The 18,662-nt window shown below is 36.8% G+C and overlaps 1 protein-coding gene across 1 annotated transcript in view; it reads right to left on the reverse strand.

The window, feature by feature from the left end:
• The window catches only part of LOC145682319 (lysine-specific histone demethylase 1A-like), a 97,351-nt gene that overhangs the window by 17,653 nt on the left and 61,036 nt on the right, over positions 1-18,662 (reverse strand). The window contains exon 5 of the mRNA XM_081753896.1: positions 17,016-17,211. Coding sequence (XP_081610022.1) covers positions 17,016-17,211 — 196 coding nt within the window. The remainder of the gene's footprint in view (positions 1-17,015; positions 17,212-18,662) is intronic.

Raw genomic sequence — 18,662 nt, forward strand, 5'->3', positions numbered from 1 at the left:
ATCTTATCTCCTGCTCTCCCCTAGGCCCTAGCACACGAAGAGTATATAGACTATCCAATTTCAGTAGAACCCATCTTTTCAGTAAATGCCCATTTATCTATTTGTAGTATCAGCCTAGGCATCTACTCATGCTTCGTAAGCTAACTAACTCTATAGCCTATGGAACCCGGAGGTTCAATGCCGCGTTCACAAAAGCTCTCCACTGACTTCTATTCTTAGCCAACTGGATCCAATTTCTACTTTGTATTCCTATCTCTGCGAGATCCATCTTAATAATGTATTCCCATCTGCGCCTAGGTCTTTTTAATAGTCGTTTTCCGATTGGTTTTACCGCTAACACTTTGAAAGCGTTCCTACTTTCTTCCATCCTGGCTACATGTCCTGCCCACCTAAGCCTCATAGACTTGATGACCTTAACAATGTTTGGTAAGCCGTATAATTTACGTAGTTCGTCGTTATGAAGTTTCCACTATTCCCCATTCCCGTTCCTCTTGGTCCGAATATTTCTCTCGGGATCTTGTTCTCAAATACTTTCGGTCTATGCTCTGCACTCAGTAAGCGACCATGTTTCGAAACCATACAGAACAACAGGTACGATTATCAATTTATACATTTTAAGCTTCAAATCCCTCGACAGAATTCGCGACGACAAGAGGTTTTGAACTGAATAATAACACGAATTCCCTGTTTTTAGTCGACATTTAATTTCTTCGTGAATATGATTTTCGTCTGTTAATATTGATCCTAGATATTTGAAAGTATCCACTTTATCAAAAGTATTATTTAATATTTTAACACATACATAATTTGCCGTATTACAGTCCCGACGCACTTCCATGTATTTAGTTTTCTCTGCATTTACTTCTAAACCCATGTCCATGCAAGCGCGTCTAATAAGACTTCTGCATTTCTTTCTGTTTTTCTCCGATCATCCCCTACTAAATTTACATATTCAGCGTACGCATAACCTGGTGAACACCGTTCAGCTCTAGGCCCTGGTTGCTATCTTTGATTTTCCTTATAGCGTATTCCAGGACAAAGTTGAATAATAATGGCGACAACGCATCTTCTTGTTTCAGGCCATTCTTAACGTGAAAGCTCGTGGCCAAAAATTTTCCTACCCGGACTTTACTTTGGGATTCATTTAAACATGCCTTAATTGATCTAATTAGCTTTTTCGGTATTCCAAATTCTGTAAGAACGTTGTAAAATGTTTCTCTCCTAACAGAGTTATAAGCCTTTCTAAAATCAATAAATAGTTTATGTACCGGGATATTGTATTCCCACTTTTTTCGAGTATTTGGCAAATGGTAAATATTTGGTCGATAGTTGATCGATTTCGTCTAAATCCACACTGATAATCTCCAAAAATTTCATCTGCGTATGGGGTCAATCTTGCTAATAGAATGTTTGAAAGGATTTTATAGGATGTTAACAGAAGAGAGATGCCTCGATAATTATTACAGTCAGTTTTGTCGCCTTTCTTGTGGATTGGAACAATGATTGATTCTTCCCACTTTTGTGGCAATTTTTCCTTGTTGTAGATAAGGAGAATGAGTTTGTGTATCTTGTTCCACAATTTTATGCCTCCAGCTAAAATTAACTCAGCCGGAATTTCGTTTACACCCGAGATTTGTGTTTCTTTAATTTCTTTATAGCGATTTTTACTTCTATTCGATTGGGTTCTGGAATATATGGTTCTGCGGTGTGTATCTTCCTTTCTCCACGCACATTAGTTTTTGGCTGCGTGTTAAGCAAATCGTCAAAGAAATCTTTCCATCTATTTAAAATGCTATCTGTATCAGTGAGAACTGTTCCATCAGCTTTCTTTCATATATAAGAACGAGGTTGATAGCCTTTCTTAAATTCGTTGATCCCTTTATACATGTCCCGAATGTTTTTATTTTTACTATTATCTTCAAGTTCCTAAATTTTAGCTTTCAAAATATCGCGTTTCTTTGTTCTAAAAGTTTTGGAAGTTCCTCGCCTGATGTCTACGAAATTTTGTGTAGTTATTTCATTCGGATTTTGTAGCCAACGTAATTTTGCCTGTTTTCTCTTCTCTGCTAGTTTGAACCATGGTTTGTTCCTACGTATTTCCGTGTGTCCCAATTTTTCTTTTGACAGAGGGTGTTTCGTAACCAAAGAAAAGAATTCAATTGCTGGAATATTTTTCTCTATAATCTTAAGGTTACATCTGTTAAGTAAAGAGTATGACATGCGTCAGACTTCTGAAACGATTCCTGTAATGTTATTGAGATTATAATCATTTTGCTCAAAGAATATTGTTGCGTCATACATAATTGATATTCTTTCTTCATAGTTTTGGGGAAGTCGTCATTTATATTATTATATTACTATAAAACAATTTTAACGTGGATCTTTGTGGATGCCTAATTAGAAACATACCAATTATAAATATGCATGTATTCAAATTTCAGAATGGGCCGCGGTGGCTCAGTGGTAGAGCGTTCACCTCTGGTGCTAGGGGTCTCGGGTTCAAACCCTGCTCCCGCCAAGTGAACTTTGTGGTGGACAAACACCGTGTGCGTGGGTTTTCTCGGGGTTCTCCCGTTTCCTCCCACTTTCTTCATTCCACCATTTCATTCATTACTCATCATCACCGTCTCCTTTAGCCTAACCGGCATAACCGTGGAACGTAAAACTCAAAATTTCATTTCATTTCATTTTCAAATTTCAGAATGTTTTCACGGCAGTGATTTGTAATACTGATATGTACTACTACTTCATCTATATCACCTACTATATAGATAATATACTCTACAACAGTTGATCAGATTCATCTACCGTAATATGAGTTTCATCTCCCTTATCTAGAATAAGCCTCAAATCTGACCACCTTCCAATGTTGAAGACAACCAATGGCGTATTTAGGATTTTCTTTCGAGGGCTATGCCCAACACAAGGAAGGAAGTGGGCAATTGCCCACCTGAGTTTGAGAATTAAATATATTTTAATTTATGCATAAATTGAAGTTATAATGGCAAGAATTACAAATCGATAAATCCTATATGATATGATACAAAAATTTAGAAGTGAATCTAACCCGTTATTCTATTCATACAAGAAAAAGAAAGCATCCTCTTGGCCGTCCTAATTTCCCGGGCTAATTATTCCCCCGTTTTGATTTTCTTTAATTCAAACATTTCCTTCTTTTAAAAATAACTAAACGATATAATTGTTCCTTTGTTATAATAACTAAAGTCCTGTCATGTTGATATCCGCGCATGTTGGTGTGAAACATTAGTTTCGCTTATCAACTCCTCTTAGTTTTGGTGTTACTGATGACGACCAACTTGAATCACAACTGACAACGGTCGATAAAGTATGAGAGGCGAAATGAGAGTAGTAACGTCAAGAAAAAGAAACAGAAAAATAGAAAGGATGACAGAAAGAACAATTAAGGACGCAGTTCTTACATGGAATGAAATTTGACAAATACAGTATTATTTCTGAACAGAAAGCATAAGAAAATGGAAAGTCAATGACATTCTTAGAAATGGTAAGAAGAATTATTGTTGTACGTGGAATGCGTAAAACTAACAAATTATTTCGAGGGGAGAATGAGCCCGATAGCCTCCTAAATACGTCACTGAAGACAATTCTGCTCCCCTGATCCTTCACAGCATTGTTTTTCAACTTCATAAATATTTTGAACATCGCTTATATATATATATATATATATATATATATATATATATATATATATATATATATATATGGGAACGTCTTACCCGTCCCCCCCAATGTTGAAGACAGATTTGCGCCTATGCAGTATTTTGATATTTATGTGTTACTTTGAAATAGTTCGCCATTTTATGGTCTAAAATGGAAACTCAATTATTGCTTGTCTTATTCTAATTCAGTTTATTGGCTCCTTATGGTAGACAGAATGTAAGGAAATAATACGATATGAAATCTTTAAGTTTTACGTCCCACGTGTATGCCGGCTAGGCTAAAGGAGACGCTGATGATGAGAAATGAATGAAATAGTAGACTGAAGAAAGTGGAAGGAAACGGAAGAACCCCGAGGAAACTCACGCACATTGTGTTTGTTCACCACAAAGCTCACTTGGCGCGAGCTGGGATCGAACCACGGACCCCATGCATCACAGGTGAAAGTTCTACCACTGAGCCACCGTGGCCCCAGGAAATAATATGAATTAACCTGGAAAGTATTCGTATTAGGATACTGTGGCCAGAGACAGATCTAGAGAAGGTAAAAACTGGGGGCTACTATAACCCAGACAATGATAGGTATATCATGAATTTACTATGAACTTTCAGACATATGTAAGGCTTAGGCCCCCCAGCCCCAGGCTAGATCCGCCTCTGACTGTGGCAACGTCTATAGCATTCGGGCAAAAAAGAAAAAGCGAAAACGAAGTACTGAAGCCTACATAATAATAATAATAATAATAATAATAATAATAATAATAATAATAATAATAATAATAATAATTTTATTATCTCGTTATGTAATTACATTTAATAAAGATTTTAAACTTACTCATATACTATATATGATTTCGAACAGATAGGAAATCAAACTCGACAGTTTAAGTTATTGGTTACTTCAATATTTTATCTTTGCGTGTAGCTTTACGTCGAAGGAACACTATTGTATCTATCTCCAATCCAAAGTACTGATGAATCAGAAAACGAATTTTGAAATAACAATCCATCCTTTATAATAAATCATTACTTGAATCACGACAATATAATTTGTACGAAGTTAAAATACCTTTTCGTTCCCGCTATGTGAGTAACCTGTGTGACACACCCTCATCCAACGAAACATGATCCACAAAGTTTAATTTAATAATTCCCTCTGGCGGCGAAGGCAATGAGAGAGAAAAACAGGAACATGTTGACGACGCAGATTCGAGAAGTTAAAGCAAAGCAACGTTGATTAAAACCAGTCGTCGCGTCGCTCACGTTCACTCCTGCCTTGGAACTGATCTGTGTCTACAATTCGTTTACCGAGTCAACATATTACCTGGAGTTAGTCGGAGTCGACAAGTGAATTTTACACTGAGTCAATATTGGAACTTTGGAGTGGCTGAGAGCACGCAGAAACACACTGGGAACAACTTATCTTACAACGCTTCATTCGTCTTTACAATCAATCTAGAGGTTTAAGTCTGATTACAGAAAGGGAAAGGAAACCATTTTAATATATGCATCACAAGCAAAAAAGACGACATTTAAAGGATTAAATGGTGGACATACTACTATCCATTTCATAATGATAGGCCCCTGACTTCGCGGTGCTGCCGTGACGTCCAGTCAAAACTTATATCGCATTGTCGTACCTCGTTGGAATTGCTGGAATGTTGTCTTTTCAATACTTAAGATATAAAAATTTTCTTTGTACCATGTAGTGAGAAAAAAATAAAAATTAATGAAAAAGTGCGTATTTTTTCGTACTTTTTTGGTAAATCAATGTTTAGAGGACTATATCTCAGAAACGAGATCACGTGAAATAATTTCCTGTGTACAATATGTAGATGCATCCATTAACTGTAAGTTGTGAAAAGTTCAATTTTCATCACTTGATACTTTTTCTTTAATTAAAACAAATTCACGACGCTCTGATCTCCTTTACCATGTTAGGTAGAGAAATGTACAAAACACTGTTCGAAAATTTGGAAGTCTAGTGTTCCAAATATTTGGAACTATTAACAAAAAAGGGTTTAGTTGGTAGAGTATTTATTTTTTTTTAAAAAAAAAAAAAGTTTACTTCAACATATCCTCTGCGTTAAGCGGTGAGCCATGTTGCAACCCAATCTTTAAATTCCCCGCGCTTATATGAAGAAACAGCATACAGTAATTGCAAGTGCGGCAACGCTGTCGTGCAGTGTTGTCGCGTTCAGGAAGCTTGTAGCGCGAAGCCTACTTCATAAGAATGTATTAGAAAAAAGTATTTATTACGACCTTTCACAACATCATAAAAATAATAATAATGCATGTACACTCATGTCCAAAATTATTGTTGGATGTCTATAAATATGTTATTGTAGGAATATAATTTGATAACGAATTCGCCTGGTATTTCTTATAATGTTAGTTTGTTTATAATCGGCAAAGACATGTATGTGGCAAATTTCATGTCAAAAGAGCAGTAAATAAGAACAACAAAACGAAAATAAAATTTTCTTATTCATTTAGCAACATTTTGTTTTACTCGTACTAATTTTTGTATTTATAGTTCTTTTCCTATGAAATTTACCACAAATATACATTTCTCGACTCTACATATAGTATCAGTATTAAAAGTACCCTGCAAAATCATTATCAAATTATATTCTCACAAGAAGACAGTTATAGATATGCGACAATAATTTTGGACATGAGTGTACACATCTCAATGTAATCGAAATAAAACGCTGAAGTAACACATCCAAAAACTAATCTCTTAATCTATTTACTTCATTCACCTCGTCATGGCTTTGTTGACTCATCGCTGCTCCTGCTATCTTCCTGAATACTTATTAACAATGGCTCCATTTCTACCTCACATCAGTATACACACTTTCCAGGTTAAAAAGAAATGTATTGTAGCCTTGGCAATCACATGTTCACCCAAGTTCTGCGATCAATTCCCCTGCCGAATGTACAGTAACACAGAATGGGTCCTTTGTTTTCTTTCAACGAAAACAAAGCAATGAGTAGGTGACAAGAGCTGTATTTGCGTCTAATTACGTCGCACTGATTACGTCTTCAAAACTTCCCTTCGGTTCGTAGGCGTCAAAAACTTACACATGCACTCACGTCATATGGGTTCATTGCAATGAGACGGACGAATGGGCATTTATATTTTCCTGAGTAGCTATATCTCGTGCTTTTTGGTTTAAAAGAAAATATGGATATTCCTTTACGAGCGGCGGTATTACAAAAAGAAGAGGCAAAATGTTTAGTGATGATGAAATTGCAGAACTGATGAATGACTCCGAGGTGAGGTGGTGAGGTGATTTTAGTTTAGTGTCCCGTTCAGCAGCGAGGCTATATGAAACGTGGACCTACTGATTAACGTGGAATCCGAACCGCATGAGCTCCCGCCGGGAATCGAACCCGGGTCTCCCACGCCAAATGAATGACTCCGACTCAGACGGTTATGAGTTAGTAATTAATAGTAATGATATTGATTATTCTGTGCTCAGTGGCGTATCCGGGAGTGAACAAGATAGTAACTCTGTTTCAAGTAAACCTGAGGCTGCGCCGGGAAAGAGAGAGATAAAAACGCGTCGTTCCTATTCAAAGGCAGATTCTGATATAGCTTGGAGCGATAAAATTCAAGTAAATATAAAACCCCTGTTTAGTGGTGTCCCGGGAATTTATAAAAATGCTGGGCTTACAGAGTATTCCGCATATAAAATGTTTCAGCTGTTTTTACCGATGAAGTTTTATAGTAAAAAGAAAAGTTGAGTTGATTTTGAGTTTAACGTCCTGTTCAGCAGCGAGACTATATGAAACGCGAACCTACTGATTAACGTGGAATCCAAACTACATTAGCTCCCGCCAGGAATAGTAGTAAAAGAAATGAATCAATACACAAAACAGCAGATGTAAGGTTGTATCATATAATAAACTTTGTGCGTGTATTTGTTTCTGTGCAAGTGTATTTTGTACTGCGTGCAGTAAGTGAAAAACTGACAAAAAACAATAAGTTTTCGAGGACCATCGCATGCAAATCCAAACAAGATAAGAGTTCGCTTTTCTAATTTTGAACATTTGGCACATTTACTGTATATCCTGGTAATTTCTAAGAAATTGGTTTAAAATCTGTGGAGACATTAAATTTTAAAAATATCTAAAAAGTGCCGGACAGTGTGCGTGACAAGTTTAAATACCCGTCCGGCTGAGAGTGTATACGCGCCAGGAAAATGTGGCAACGTAGCACTCCGTATAAACTGCGATAGCGAAGGGCGCAAAGCAGAGAAAATCATAATGTCATATTTGTGATTGTTTATCTTTTAAAACAAGTCAAAACAGTTTGGTTGAAAAAGCTACTTTAAGATCTTTCTAAAAGTTTTTTCAGATTGTTAATACACCGCAGCAATTCAGAGATAATGACGTCTCACTTTTTAGTGAATAGCAAGAAAATTACTACGTGTTAAGTAATGAAATTTTCAGAACTTACAGGTAATATATTCATCTACATATCGTGCACAGGAAATTATTTCATGTTCTCTCCTTTCCGAGATATAGGCCTATAAACATTGATTTACCAAAAAAGTACGAAAAAATACGCACTTTTTCATTAATTTCTATTTTTTTCTCACTACACAGTACAAAGAAAATGTGTATGTCTTAAGTATTGAAAAGACAACATTCCAACAATTCCAACGAGGTACGACAATGCAGTATAAGTTTTGACAGGACATCATGGAAGCACTGCGAAGTCAGGGGCCTATCTTTATGAAATGGATAGTAGATGCGTGTCGCTCAGAAACTCATTATGTTATGTTGCTCGGCAGTGGCGTAGCTAAAGGCATAGAAGCACAATGTTCGATATTTTATCTAACGGTCTTACGACCAAATTATGGATATTTAATTACATATTTTCTAGAAGTAACTCTAAATCTGACCTCAAATATTGTGTCACTCTTAAAACCTAGTAAACCACAACAGACACAATCTGTCACTTAATTGTGTATTCTTTATTATATAGCACATACATAATATTATATAGCACACTAGCAGCGTTCACCCCGCTTCGCTGGGGTCACCCCGGAACGCAATAAACTTTGTTACTTAGATAATTTTTACTTTTTCGCTTTCAAGTGATATGATAAAAACCATAGAAGATTGCAGTAAATGTTAACATTATATCGCCTGTCATTTATGTTAACCCGCCGAGTGACACGGTCATGTGGGTTGCATATAAATACGGTTAGATTTAGCTATGATGAGCTAACAAAGGATTTCTACGTTATGGACACTTGAATGGTCAATTATCTCAAGACACTGGTAATTGAAAATTAAAGTGATATGATAAAAACCATCTAGGGTCCAAATCTTAATAACCCCCCAAAAATGAACGAAATTGGTTCAGCCGTATTAGCGTGATGAGCTAACAAAGGATTTGTACGTTCTCTTTTATATATATAGATACACTGGCAAAGATAGGACAGATGATCGCGCAAAACTAAAGCCTAATTAACTTTTGCAGTAGGAAAAGCCTTTTCCAATAAGCAAGTAACTATGTTCTGCTGCCATACAAGTTGCATAGAAGCTAGGGATGTCATGTATTTTAACCTCTTGTCTGTGTAATTTTCGGAATAACACTTATCCTTACCTGTGTAATTTCTTTAAAAAATTCTTTACAGTTTTGTACAGAAATGTTTCGGAATAACTCTGGAACGCCTGAAACAATTTCAATCAAACTTTGTACGCTGATGACCTAAGACATGATCAGGGCCGTGCTGGGATACTAATAAGGGCGGTGGACAAGTCTACTAAAAGGGCGCCCATACAAACGGTATATATATATATATATATATATATATATATATATATATATATATATATATATATATATATATATATATATATATATATATATATTGGTCTAGGAATTAATTCGTGCGGGTGGACAAGAGATGGCGCAACGAACGGAGCGTCCCACAATTCCGTGTATCCACACATGTGTTTCAAACCCCTGTCATCGCGTATCGTTCGTAGTATAGGGCAGTGGATTAAAGCGTCAACAACACCAGTTTGTAGTTAAGTGAACATGGGACAATTTGTGCCTGATAAAGTGTTTTTGCGGGGTGTCCTGCTGCATTACTTTAACATGCAGAAAAGTGCGACTGAAAGTCATCGTATTTTGGTGGAAGTGTATGGTGACCATGCTCTAGCTGAGCGAACGTGTCAGAAGTGGTTTGCACGGTTTAGAAGTGGTGATTTCGGCTTGGCAGACCAAGAGCGAGCTGGACAGCCAAAAAAATTTCAAGACGAAGAATTGACAGCATTGCTCGAGCAGGATTCGTGTCAAACGCAGGAACAACTTGCAGCAGCATTAGGCGTTGATCAAACAACTGTCTCCAAACGCTTGAAAGCCATGGGAATGATTCAAAAGATGTCACATTGGGTTCCACATGAATTGAAAGACAGAGACGTTGAAAGACGAAAAACCATTTGCGAATTGCTGCTTCAACGACAGAGCAGAAAGGGGTTTCTGCATCGAATTATTACGGGTGATGAGAAGTGGATCCATTACGAGAACCCTAAACGAAAAAAGGCCTGGGTGAAACCAGGTGAACCAGGTCCATCACAACCAAAACGAGATATTCACTGTGCAAAGGTTATGCTGTGCATATGGTGGGATATGAAAGGTGTGGTCTACTATGAGCTGCTGCAACCGGGTGAAACTATGAATGGAGAACGTTATCGACGACAATTAATGCGTTTGAAGCAAGCTCTGGCCAGAACACGACCAGAATGGGGAACAGACATGATAAACTTATTGTTCAACATGATAACGCTCGCCCACATGTCGCAAAACCGGTCAAAACCTATTTAGAAAATGTCGGATGGGAAGTTTTACCCCACCCGCCGTATTCACCTGACGTTGCTCCTTCGGACTACTACTTGTTCGATTGCATGAACAACGATTTGATTGGACAGCGGTTTACTTCTTCAGAAGATATCGAAACATGGGTCTCTGACTAGATCGCTTCCAAGGATGAGGACTTCTTTCGCCACGGAATCCGTACATTGCCTGACAGATGGGCGAAAGTGGTGGCTGGCGATGGACAATATTTTTCTTAAGGTATTTATGTATTTTGTGTTTGTACTACAGCTTCAATGTGTGCGTACCAACCGCACGAATTAATTCCTAGACCAAATATATATATATATATATATATATATATATATATATATATATATATATATATATAGAGAGAGAGAGAGAGAGAGAGAGAGAGAGAGAGACGTTAAAGAAAGTATGGGTGACATTTTATATCAAAATCACCACCAAATTTGTTTTAGTATTAACGTAAATAGCTAACCTCGAGTCGAAATCCTCTTTACTACAGAAAAACATTTTAGTTCCTGTAATAACATTTATGTCAAATAAAAAGAAGCTAAATGTATCAACAACTTAATATAGCACGCCTATGGACGCAGGAGGTTCATTGCCGCGTTTACAAAAGCTCTCCATTGATTTCTATCCTTAGCCAACTGAATCCAGTTTCTACTTTGTATTTCAATCTCTGCGAGAACTATTTTAATATTGTCCTCCCATCTGTGCCTCGGTCTTCCTAACGGTCATTTTCCAATTTGGATTTCCAGTTACAACTAAGAAAGCGTTTCTAATTTCTTCCATTCTGGCTACATAACCTGACCATCTGAGCCTCCTAGACTTGACCCTAACAGTGTTTGGTAAACGGTATAAAATTATGCAGTTCCTCCTCATGAAGTTTCCGCCTTTCTCCATTCCTGTTCCTTTTGGAGTTCGAATATTGATTTAAGAATCTTGTTTTCAAACACTTCCATAAGTCTGCGATTTTCCCTCTGAGTCAGTGATCATACAGCACAACAGGCATGATTATCGTTTTATATTTTGAGCTACAAATTCCTCAATAGAATTAGCGACAACAAAAGATTTTTAACTGAATAATAGCACGAAATCCCTGCTTTCAGTTGACATCAAATTTTTTAGTGATTATGATTTTGGTCTGTTAATAATGATCCTAGATATTTGAAAGTATCCACTTTGTCGAAAGAAAATATATTTGGTATTTTAATACATCCATAAAATGCAGTATTACGATCCCGACAAACTTCCATTTATTTAGTTTTCTCTGCATTTACTTTTAAGTCTAAATCCTTGCAAGCGTTAATTAAGATTTCTGCATTCCTTTCTATTATTCTGTCATTCTCTATTAAATTTACATCATCTTCATACGCCATAACCTGGCAAATACAATTCAGCTCTAGGACCTGATTGCTGCCTTTGATTTTCCTGCAGTGGTTTTCAAAGTGAGGTACGCGGACCCCTGGGGATCCGTGGGACGTAGCCAGGGGGTCCGCGATGGCTAAAATTTGAAATGTTTTACAATAAAATGGAACTCACAGCTGTTTTGCAAGAAGTATTTTTTTTCAGTTACTAAAAGGGAAGCAATTATAAATTATACTTACGTTTGTAAATTTAAATGTTTTCTTACTTTACTAAATTTCTGGCCTGTGAGTATGAAGAGTTGTCTAAAAAGTCATTGCAACATTTGATGGCTTTCCCTACCACTTACTTATGTGAACAGTCCTTTTCTGCTCTTTGCAGTATTAAAGCCTGAAAGCGAATTCGTCTTAATGTGGAATCGGACCTAAGATTAATGGTGACAAATCTTATTCCGGATTTCAGTGCAATTATGGAAAAACAGAAATAATTGCATTCCTCATATTAGTGACCCCACATTTGAGAACATTGGATTTCTCAAGAGAATTTCCTTAAAAAGGAAAAAAAGTAAATTGATTTTCAGTCTTGAAAGTTACTGTATTTTCAATTGAAATTATGTTCACTAAGAAACAATCATGTATCTTTAGAATAAATTACTTATTGCAGTATTTTTCTTGATCTTTGTTCTTGTCAGTGGTAATTCTAATCAGTATAGTTTGTAATACCATGTGAAATTTCAGATAGTTTTGCAATGGAGTCTGCGGATCACTTTCCAAATAACAGGGGGTCCGCGGATCACATTCCGAATGCACTGGGGGTCTGCGTTATCGTAAAGTTTGAGAACCATTGTTTTATAGTGTTCTCCATAACAAAGTTAAATAATAATGACCACAACGCATCTCCTTGTTTCAGGTCATTCTCAACGTGAAAGCTCGTGAACAAGAATTTCTCTACTCGAACCTTACTTTGGGATTCATTTAAACTTATCTTAACTAATCTACCTTTTTCGGTATTACAAATTCTGTAAGCATGTTGTACAATGTTTCCCTCCTACCTGAGTCTAAAGTCAATAATTGATGTGCCAGAATGCTGTATTCTCTCATTTCTTTTAAAGTATTAGTCGAATGGTAAATATCTGGTCGATAGTTGATCGATTTTACCTAAATCCGTTCTGATAATCTCCAATAATTTCATCTGCGTATGGAGTCAATCTTGCTAATACAATGTTTAAGAGGATTTATTGGATGTTGACAGAAGAGAAATGCCTCGATAATTATTAACGGTTTGTGTATCTTGCTCTACAATTTTTCCCCTCCAGCTAAAATTAAGTCAACCAGAATTTCGTCTACACCCGGAGATGTGTGTTTAATTTTTTTTTTTTTTTTTTTTTAAATAGCGATTTCTATTTCTGTCTGGTTAGGTTCTGGAATATACGGTTATGCTGCATGCATTTCACTTTCTCCACGTGCATTAGTTTCTGACTATGTGTTAAGCAAATCGTCAAAGAAATCTGTCCATCTATTTAAGATGCTATCTGTATCAGTGAGAACATTCCTTTACGTTTCTTTAAAATATAAGCACAAAGTTGATAGCCTTTCTTAAATTCGTTGATGCATTTATACATATCCCGAATGTTTTTGTTTTCACTATTATCTTCAAGTTAATTAATTTTAACTTTCAAAAGTTGCGTTTCTTGTTCTAAAAGTTTTAGAAGTTTTCTGCCAGATGACAATGAAATTTTATATAGTTATTTCGTACGGATTTTGTAGCCAACCGTTTCTTCTGTTTCTTCTGTTTTCTCTTATCTGCTACTTTAGTATATTCCTGGTTTAACCATGGTTTGTTCCTACGTATTTCTGTGTGCCCGTATATTTCTTTTGCTGAAATTTTAATGTTATCTCTAATTTCAACCAAGTATCTTGAACGCTAGTGCACTCCGAACCTTCTAAAACCGAGAATCTTTTCGACACTTCAATCTGGCTCCCCTCTCACCTGACTCTCCTCTATTAAAAATAAAATAAAATAAAGTAAAATAAACCGCTCCGTTTTCAGATATTGAATATTTCCTTTATTTAACTACAGTCTCTCTCTTACTATCAGTCAGTTCCTCTGAACGACCGAACATCAGTTGTGCTAGACTGTTCTTTTCTGTCTACTAAAACATGATCAGTTTGAATATGTGTTTTTCTATCTGATGTAGTCCAAGTATATTTATGAATTTCGTGATGTTGGAATTTTGTAATCTTCACGATAAGGTTTCTGGATATTGCACAGTTCACGTGTCCAACGCCGTTGTCACAACCTTCCTTATGCAAACATTTATTCCCCATAATCGGTTTGAAAATAACCTCTCGTCCTACCTTCACATTGAAACCGCCTAACAGAATTTTCATATGGTATTGCAGGAGATGATCAAATACCCGTTCTATTCTTTCGTAAAAACTGTATTTTTTTTTTTTAAATCGCCATCCTTATTTTCTGTTGGGGCAAGCAATAATATTACACCACCGCCCTTAAGAGAAGTAAAATCTATCATTCACAAATTCAACCTATGTAATTGCTGATATTACGTATTCGTTTGTGAACGGAAAGCCCTGTTTCTAGTTGGTAATTTTTAATTTGTTCCCCGTAAAAGAACGTAAAATTTCCCGACTTGACTCCTCCATTTCCTTCTCATCTAACGTCTTGATATCCCACTAGGTCCAACCTCTATTTCTGAACTCATTTTTTACAAATTTTTTAACGCGCCTGCCCTATAGAGACTTCTTATGTTCCATGTTCCAAATCTCATGTCGATTTTACTATGCTGAGTTCGTGCCAAGTTATCAGTTCTGATCCGAGGATTCTGCGAACTTATCTGAACAATCCCTTTTTTACAGGATGAGGTTGTTAGCCTCACACCAAATTCTCAAGCTGGATTATCACCCCTTGTCTGTCCGCGACTGCTTACTCAGTATATTCGCAGCTAACCTCTATATCCCAGAGGCCATCTCCTCGATCCACAACCTGAGGACGCGCCGTGCCGTGATGACAGGAAGACCACATTTTACGGAAATTAATATACCTATTTTTCAGAAATACAACAGGTACTGATTATCCGAACACTGCTTTAAAACACACAGGAACAATCAATATGCTCGGATATATGGATGCATATATAGACTGTGAAAGTTTCGATGCCGTAAAAATCGTAAATTAGAGACTAGTGTCAGTATTACATAAATGCATCGTACGATTGACTATCCGAACTATTCTTCATATATCACATTGTTTCGTTTTATAGATATATAACCTTATAATATTTTTGCAAGTGATTATACTCTTTACCTGTTCTCTGCCAATAGCAACTGTATGAATTCATAATACAAAACTGATATACAGAAGAATAAAATAAAAAAATAATAATGTGACATTTCGCAGGACATCTTATGTAAAGGGCGCCTTGAATTCTTCACAGGTTCTGTACTACCAGTCAGCTTTTGAATTTATTATACAAAGTTGGTATACAGGATAACTAAAACCACTTATCTATAATGTGATGTTTTGTAGGGCGCCTTATGTAAAGGGCGCACTGTACCTTTCACGGGTTCTTCACCAATAGTAACTGTGTGTATTTATTGTACAGAATTGTGCTATACAGAAGAGTAAATAAAATCGTTCATCTTTGATGTGGTCTCGGAAGGGCGCCTAATGTAAAGGGCGCACTGCACCTTTCGCGAGTTCTTTACCAATAAAACTGTTAGAATTTATTAATAAAAACTTGTACCTTTATTTATACTGTGAAATTTCGGAGGGCGCACCGGGACACGTCCCGGTGTCCCGGTGGGCCAGCACGGGCCTGGACATGATGTAAATGAAATCTAGGTGGATAAGACACGCCTTGTACACACGGAGGAGGGTTGACATGTAAAAATAATCCAAAATCACCGATATTAGTGTTCAGTCAATAGTTTTCGAGGTTGCTGAGGTGAATAGGGACACACACAACTCCATAGTCGTCCTTTATCAGAATGTGGCGGGCAGAACCCCTAAAGGTGGGGATAGAAGACTGCTTGGAAGATCAAAATTGCATCATCTCATCTACTTTTTTTTTTTTTTTTTTTGTCAAAATATTTTGTGAATATCTATCCGTTTCAAGCACTATGAGGTCAATATCGTCTGTAACAAAAAGTTTCAACAATTCCAGGCTAGCACTCTTATTGTTTACATTAACTGTGAACACCACTATTTTCACAAAACACCTCGAGTCCAATTGCGTGTTCATGGTTGTCCAGGGTTGTTCCATCAGCACTATTTGGCTGTTTGTTTCCGGAAGTTTCTACATGAGAAGATGATACGTCAGAGAATAAACAATGTGAATCGCTATCGCTAGAATTCATCAGATAAGAAGCAATAAACTGGTTGAAACATTGGCTGAAGAAGAACTGTACTTAGACAAGATAGAGGGCATTACGGCAGGAAAGTAAGGGAAGGGGCAAAGAACGCTACAGTCGATGAGTAGTATCAAAACAGAAAATTCGTACGTGAAGACAAAAAGGTTAGATGAGGACCGTGGTGTGTGGAAGCTTCTCAGTTGCGGCAAGTAACCTGCCAATAATGGCATAATACTAATGTCAGTGGCGTATTTAAGAGGTGGCTTCAGGGCTTAAGTCCCCTTTGAAATTTTATTTGCTATATTAAAGTAAATGAAAAAATTGCAGAATTTTGACATTCCAGGAATAAAGTTAGCAAAGATTCCCCGAAACAAAATTGTAAATACACCACTGCCAATGATAATCATAGAATTGTTATGTAATGGCATTAGTGAGCAACTATATTTCTCAAATAGATTAGTATTATTCTAAGAAATTGTTACAGATTTTGTGAACTTTTTTATTTTTTTAAATGACAAAGTGCAGTTTTGAAGATTAAAAATTTTGTTTCCAGTTCAGTTACAATTAGTAAACATTACTGATCTGCTTTTACACTAACGCCATCTGTCCAATAATTCTATAAGATATTTGAAGCCTGAACATTTCAGTTGTTCATCTGGGATATATGCGCTTATACATATGTCATGCTGTATGACAGCTACAAACGAACAACCTACCTGCGAAGAAAAGCCTTGGTGGGTTGGGAGGTGGAACGGACTGCTGCTGCTGCTGCTGTGACGACGACGACTGCGTTGGAGTTACTGGAGCTGCCAAGATGTCGTAATCACTTCCTGATGATCCAACTGCTACAAACGAATAAGAACCTCGAGACCATGGGTCAGCTCTCCAGCGGGTCACAACTGTTTCTTTTGGCTGTTAATAGAAGTTTAAAATTAAAAAGAAAAATAGTTTATTTCCATCCATAATAAAAGACTACAGAACTTTAGGAAATCTTGACATATATTCGTGATGATGCTAGAAGGTATGGAATTCAAAGGATTTCGCAGAAGACTAACTCGTTGTTATTCTATTATTGAATGTTTATATTTTTCTATTACACATACATACAACATAGTGATAATTGATTGACTATAATCAAAGAACTTTCGATTCTCAAAGTTTGTTGCATGGATGGGGTTACCACATTTTCAATTTTAAAAAAGGGGGAAGTTTTAACACATGATTTTTATAACATACTTTTCAAAATTTTCGTTACTTCCTTCTTGAGAAAATCTGTAGGGCTATTAGATACAATATTATCATAGTAATCTGTATATGTTGTATGTTTAAAGCTATACAAACATATTGGTAGAACCTAGTGAATTTACAGTATTAGGTCTAACATTCAAGTTACTTCTCTCGTCTGTTTATGAAACACGTTTCAACTCAATGCTATATTTTTGAGCTTAGATTTATAACGGTTTTTAGCGATATTAATATTTGTAATGTTCCAGCATTAATGCAAAGAATATTTTGTTAATACATAATTGACGAAATGTCACTCTATTCCAACTAAAACTTATATACTCGTAAATATGTTAAACTTATATACAAGCGCATTACAGATCTAAAGAAATCACTATTACCTATATCAAGCAGAGAGTCAAATGATGAACATTGCACTGGAGTGCCTTATTATTAGGTCGGCCGAATATTGACCATAGGAAGGACAACCAAGCTGAAGCAGAGGGAGACAGGAAAAGATGCGCAGCGCGAACAAGTGTCTCAATCACAACGTTAGAGAGGCTTTTTGTCTACCATGTACTCAAGCCCGTGGCTAGAGAGTGGGTAGAGGGCTGAGCCTCTCTGCGACCTCTCCAGCCTTCCTAAAACTTACGGTTGTTTATTGGTATGTTAAGTATGAACGTAGGGTGAACTCAAGTTACCTCTCCCCAAAATTATTGCAGCTTCTCATGTCTTACCGCAGGCCCGTATCCACGGAGGGAATGGGGATCACCCTACCCCTAAAATTTTCATGATAGGCTTGCAAATGAACGATACTATGGTTGGATCGGGCCCTTTCTAACTTCTACCGGTCTCCGCTACATTTTTGGGCTGGCTATGGGTCTGTCTTATTGTTCTGGGTAAGGACCTGACTCGAGTGAATATGCGGTATATGGTCTTACTGCATTACTTACAATTCTGTACTTCGACTTGCTTGTCCTGCCTTCTAGTCAATGTGCGGCCCGCTTTATAGTTATAGTATTCGCGCCGAGTCGTGATGCTTGACCTAGATCTACCTATTTCACCACCCAATAGAACGCGAGGGTGTGTTCCGGTCGTCAACCCCCACCCATCACATTTTGTCAGTGTCGTCTCTCACG

Source organism: Thermobia domestica, chromosome 1 (assembly GCF_964235325.1).
Source record: "Thermobia domestica chromosome 1, izTheDome1.hap1.1, whole genome shotgun sequence".
NCBI classification, from domain to species: domain Eukaryota; kingdom Metazoa; phylum Arthropoda; class Insecta; order Zygentoma; family Lepismatidae; genus Thermobia; species Thermobia domestica.